This window comes from Ailuropoda melanoleuca, chromosome X (genome assembly GCF_002007445.2).
Source record: "Ailuropoda melanoleuca isolate Jingjing chromosome X, ASM200744v2, whole genome shotgun sequence".
In the NCBI taxonomy this organism is placed as follows: Eukaryota; Metazoa; Chordata; class Mammalia; order Carnivora; family Ursidae; genus Ailuropoda; species Ailuropoda melanoleuca.
Genome location: NC_048238.1, coordinates 52961393 through 52966849, shown reverse-complemented (window position 1 = coordinate 52966849; position 5457 = coordinate 52961393). Strand labels below are relative to the sequence as shown.

At 63.7% G+C, this 5457-nt stretch overlaps 1 protein-coding gene across 1 annotated transcript; it reads left to right on the top strand.

Annotated features, from left to right (window-relative positions):
* Nucleotide 1: 1 nt before the first annotated feature.
* On the top strand, nucleotides 2-3859 carry LOC105235354 (uncharacterized protein CXorf49 homolog; the record flags this gene model as incomplete). The annotated part of the gene is made up of 6 exons (XM_034649028.1): nucleotides 2-1123; nucleotides 1793-1937; nucleotides 2487-2566; nucleotides 2828-2873; nucleotides 3514-3555; nucleotides 3669-3859. Coding segments are annotated over 5 exons (1434 nt in total), but the record flags the coding sequence as incomplete, so codon positions are not given.
* Nucleotides 3860-5457: the final 1598 nt, after the last annotated feature.

The window sequence follows — 5457 nt, the reverse complement described above, 5'->3', positions numbered from 1 at the left end:
GGGCGAGGGCGAGGGCGGGTTCCCAGACGCCGAGGGCTTCGAGCCCGAGCGGGAAGTGCTGGAAGCGGGAGGGCCGGTGCTGTGGGGCCACGAAGGCCGCCCCGGCGGCTTCCCCACCGACCACAAGGGGGACGGCCCGGCCTACGCGTCGCGCGTGGCTGACGAGGCCGCGGCGGACATCGTGCAGCAGCTGGCAGACCGCGATGCCCTGGGCCTGCGGAGAAACCGGCCCCCGGAGGGCTGCGCCTTGGCAGCGTCGGGCGGTTGGGCGGGCCTAGGGGCGGGGCCCGGCGGGCGAGGCGCGCTCGCCCTGGGCCGCGTGGAGTCGCAGCCGCCTTCCGCCGCCCCGCCGCACGTTGGTGGGCCCGAGGGAGGCCGAGCCTGGGGAAACCCGAAGAGAGGCGCTAAGAGCAGGTCGAAGGTCAGGGCGGATCGCCAGCGGCCCTCGACGGCCGCCAAAGGCCTGAGCGTGCTGCCTTCCGACCCCGAGTCCTCAGATGAGTTCAGTGACATACAGCTGGTGAGGGTGAGCACTCACCCCAAAGAAGGAGGCCAGGCCAAGCCCAGCAGCCCCGAGGATCCCGGGGACACACCGAGACACTCGAATTTCCACGTCAGGGAGAGTTTCCTTCGCACGCTATGCTCCTTCCTGACCCCGGCTCCCCCCGGATTCACTTCGCTTGGGGAGAGGCAGGCCTTTGGCGAGCCTGACATCTCCCCCTCTAAGAAAATGCAAAGCCTGGTCTGGGGGAAGGGGGAGAGCAGGCCCAGCTACCAGGGAGCTGCTGCTGTTGCTGCTGCAGGCGGCCTGCCCCGGGCCACCTCTAGGAAGAAGGTGGCCCAGGAGAAGAAAGCCCCAGGGGAGGCCTCCAAAGTGGCCTCGGGGAAAAGCTTTCCTTCCTGGGGGCAGAGAGTCTCGGCAGCTCCCCTGGAACCAGCCACCTTCCCCCCGATCTCCCGTGTCCCGCTGCTTGGGAGGTCCAGGAGGTGTGCCCTGGTCCCTTTGGGAACCAAACAGTCCAAGCACACGGGCGCCGGGAAGAAATCTGCGGCCAGGAGGGCTCGGGAGGCAGAGCTGATGGCGGCCGCAGGAGAAGGCAGAGACGCGTTCCCCAAGGGCCAAGTGAGTAGGCCCCGCTGCTCCTCCTCTCCGGGGGCCCTCCCCCTCCCCCCCACCGCTCCCCCTCCGCGCACTTCTTCGCCCATGCTCCCTCTGTCCCTAATTCAGGGGTTGCCATGGGTGCCCCGGGGTCACTGGGATCACCAGGATGCCAGATCGGGTCGTGGGTCGTTTTCACAGGGGCAGACAGTAACCTCGGGTACCACGCGGTGTGTGCCCGGCACCACTCTGGACCCTTGGCACGTTTCCTGCCTCCTCCGCCCAGAGAGGCGCCGGGATGAAGGGAGGGCTGGTCGCTGATTGGAAGCCAGGAACCCCTTCAAAGTTTGGACCACGAACCTTCCATCTTTAGACTCATCGGCTTCCTGGTTCCTACTTCCTGGCTGGTCCCCAAGCCTTCCTTGCAGGGAGCCTGGGCTTTGTCAGTGCCCTACTCTTCTCCCCGGCTCAGCTCTGCCCCCTGGCCCCGGGCTGACCTAGGGAGGAAGCGCCAGCCAGACCAGCCTCTGAGTTCCCTTCCCTATTCCCTGCCTCACCCCAGCTCCTACACGCACCTGCACACGTGTGCACACCTACACACACACGTGTGCACACCTACACACACGCACACGCGAACACCCCACATCCCAAGTCCAGACGGGCGAGAAATTTTTCTTTTAACTTCCAACACAGAGGCCAGGGCCATCTTGTTTGGGCATGCATCGTGGAGAATGCAGCAGTGGCGACCTCTACACCAGAGCCCCCCAAGTTCCAGGAGGCTCAGAGCCCTTGGCCCCGAGCCAGGGAGACATCCTGCCCAGAGTGCCTGCGCCCTCCAGTGAGTCTTGTGGGTGTCACGGGAGTGCAGGCGAGAGGAGATGAGGAGGGAAACCTCTGGCTCTGGCTCTGGCTCTGCTCCGGGCTCAGCTTTGGTCCCCACCTCCCCACCTCCCCACCTCCCCGGGGAAGCTTCTCCCAAGGAAACGGGGTCTCCTGAAGCCACATCGTCGCCCAGGTGGGGTTTGTGCAGCAGGGGTGATGCGTGGCCGTGTCCCAACGTGTGGCTCTGGACATAGACTTTCAGCAGAACAGAGCCTTTCTTCTGTTCAGTCCTGTTGGGCCACGTTGCTCGTCCCAGGGGCTGGCTGTGGCTGCAGCTCTGGGAGAGTCCAAGCCAGAGCCACAGTCCCTGGGGACCACCTTCAAGGATGGGCTGCCCCTGGGGGACAAGGGGGGACGGGCCCAGAGACAGGGTTGGAGCTGCTGGCAGAGCAGGGGCCACTTGTTGCCAGCAGAGGGTGGTGCTGCCTCACGTTCCACCCTGCTGAGGCCCTTTGCCCCTCCCTGGGGGCCTTGGAAGCTGGATTGGAAGTTCTTTCCCTTTCAGGTGACCAGGAGCCGCTTGACCACACCCCAAGGCCAGAGAGGTGGCAGCTGCCACCAGCTGGCGCCCAGGGCTGTCCTCGGGTAATGCTTCCTGCGGCTCCTAGAAATGCAGGCCCAGACTAGAGGGTGGGATCCGGGTCTGGGCTAGACTGACATAGGTACCTCCCCGCCCACCCCCGTCTGCTCCCCACAAACCGAAGGTGCCTCCTTTCCACCGAGGAGCCTGTGCGGGATTGGCCACTGGGCCTGGGGATGTAGTGCCTGTGGGAGAGGGGGAGGCGGAGGAGAGAGGAAGCCAGAGGATACTAATCGTTTCTCTCTCTCTGCTGTCTGCTGCCCTAGTGTCTCGTGCTACAGAGAGAAATAGACGACCTGAAGGAGCAGCTTGGTATGAGGACCCTCTGGCTGGGGCCGGGTTGGGCAGACGCAGGCGGGGGACGGGCGTGGGTGTCCTCGGTGCAGAAGCCGGGATGGGCTGCAGGTGCAGGCGGCCCCCCAGGGACCAACATTCCTGTGGGGAGGAGAACCCGGCAGGCCTGGCCCTGGAGCCTGCTGTGTGTGTGCGGCTCCATGTGTGCACAATCGGGAAAGTCCTGCCGCGACTGCGTGCACACTGTGCCAGCGGGAACAGGTCCCAGAGGCGTCCCTCTACTAGGACGTTTACAGATGCCTCATTGATTTTCCCTGTAACTGCTCCTTGGTATGGCTGCGAGGCGCACGCGGGCGTGGTCGTGTGTGTGTCTGTGTGTGTGTGTGTGTGCGCGCGCGTTGGTTGGTCACGTCTGAATGATTCCGATGTGCCCCAAAGCTTGAGAACCACTGGCACGTTTTGTTCCCTTGGAGGACGTGTCCATATTTCACTGAGGTGGTGGGTGAGTGAGGCAGGCCCGGGGCTCTTTGGATAGGGGCTGGAGGGGGTTTCAGGTTGCAGGGCTAGGCGGTTCCCCAGGGGGACAGGGGGATGGGCTTCTACCCCCCACCCCCCACCCCGTGTCTGGAGGGCCTGCTTATGCCTGTCTCTGTTCCAGCGGCCATGCAGTCCCTGACTGACAAGTTCCAGAGCCTTTGAAGTGAGTGTTACGCACACCATTCCCCTTCCCACAGTCGCGGCTGTTCGGCTGTTCCACAGGCCAGGGGCTGGCCCTGGCTTGCTGCTCTTCCCTGACCCTGCTCTGTCTGACAGGTGGAGCCCAGCATCTCCGTGCAAGAGGAGCAGCTGGCGCCTTTGGAGCCAGGGAGCCCTGACCAAGCCGGTTCCCTCCTGTTGGACCTCAGCCAAGGCTTCCTCTCCCTGTTCTTTTGCCCCCTCCCCACCCCGGTTCACAGCAATTTCAAATTAAAGTACCTCTCAGGCCTGTGGTCAGCCTTGTCTCTGCGGGGGGTGGGGGGCTGGGCCAGGGGTGGGGAGGAGTGGGATAGGGGAGGGGCGGGGCGGGGGGCTGCTTCATGTCACAGCCTTTTCCAGAAGAGGACCTCTGGGGTTGTGTGGTAGGCCTTCTCCTTGTGGGGAGCGTGGGCTAGGAGCCCTGCGGTCCGGCCCCCAGGGTGCCCCGGCCTGTCGGATCTGAGTGGGCTCTGCCTGGCCCCCTGAGCCTTTGCTCCCTTTCCCCCTGCGTGCCCCCTTCAGGTTCTGCCCTCATCTCCCCTTCCTTTTGGGTCTTGGGCTTCCCCTTCACCACCGTTCTCCCCCCTGCCCCCTGCCCCTTCAGCAGGAACCCAGGACCCCTTCCAGAGCCGCAGTCCCTCTTCCCTTCCCTCCTTGGGATCACTGTCCTGCTTTTCCCGGACCCCCTGCTCTGCTGTCCGAGTGTCCTCTTGATCACTCCCGTGGCTTTCCCTCGCTGGCCTTCCCTGCCCCTGTGCTTCAGCTGCCGTTAAAGATCAGGGTTGAGCTCCTCTTGCCCCTTCCTGGGCCCAGTCCCCTCTGTGGAGTCCTTCCCTCCCTCTGGTGCCAGCGCACCCAAGGACCACTGGCCCAGGGACTGGCGCATCCTCCCTCTCTCCTCTGGAACCCTGGGCCTTGACGCTCCGTTTCCAGTCGCGTCACTTCTCGCTCCTTGGGTTCGGTGGTGGGGTGGACGCAGAAGTCACAGCCCAGTGGGGTGCAGAGCCAGAGGGGGGAGGTACAGGGACCAGGGCGGAAAAGCACGGGTTAGTCTCTGGGCTTGAGGTGGGCGCAATGAGGCTAGTGGGGGCTCTGGGCCAACCTGGGGCAGACTGCCCACCAGTAGCCAGAAATGGATGGTCCAGCCATGAGAGCTCTCCCGTCCCTCCTGTCCAAGCCACCTCACCCCCTCCTCCGTCCTGGTCGTCCCCGGACCCTTGGTAGGAAAGGGACCATCCGCTTCTACGGCAAGGGTGCGTGATGGGTCTCGATGTGCCTGCGTGGTCCCCTGCCAGTGCTGTTCGACCACCACCAGGTCCCAGGTTTTTCTGGAAACGCTGTATCTGTGTCCCTGCTCAGTCTCTCTGTCCCTTCAGGTCACAGGAGATTTAGTCTGAACTCCGTGCTCTATTTCCCACTCGCTGACGGGGGGTGGGGTGGGGATGGCTTCCTTCCTTCAGCCAGGACCCAGGGCTATGCTGGCCTGAGGCTCAGAGGGACGGATCTGGGTCTGAGTGAGGTGAGGGTCGCTTCTGCCAGACCAGATACCCTTCCCGAGAGACCCAGGTGTTTTGTGCACAGAAGGGGGAGGTCTATGGTCCCCAGAACAGTCAAGGTTGCTGTGTGCATGTGTGTGTGTGTGTGTGTGAACAATCAATCGGGGATAATCTCCCTTGTAGAGAGATGTGATTCAGGGAGTAAAGGGAGTCGAGACTGTGGTCAAGAACCAGCAAGATACTGAATGAGCAGAAGCGCAAGGGGCGGATCTACTTTTCAGGGGGTGCTGTTAAATGCCTAAAACCAGAGGGGAATGACGTGCAAGTGCCCAGACCCCCAGACGGGGTGCGGGAATGCTCGATGTCGGGAG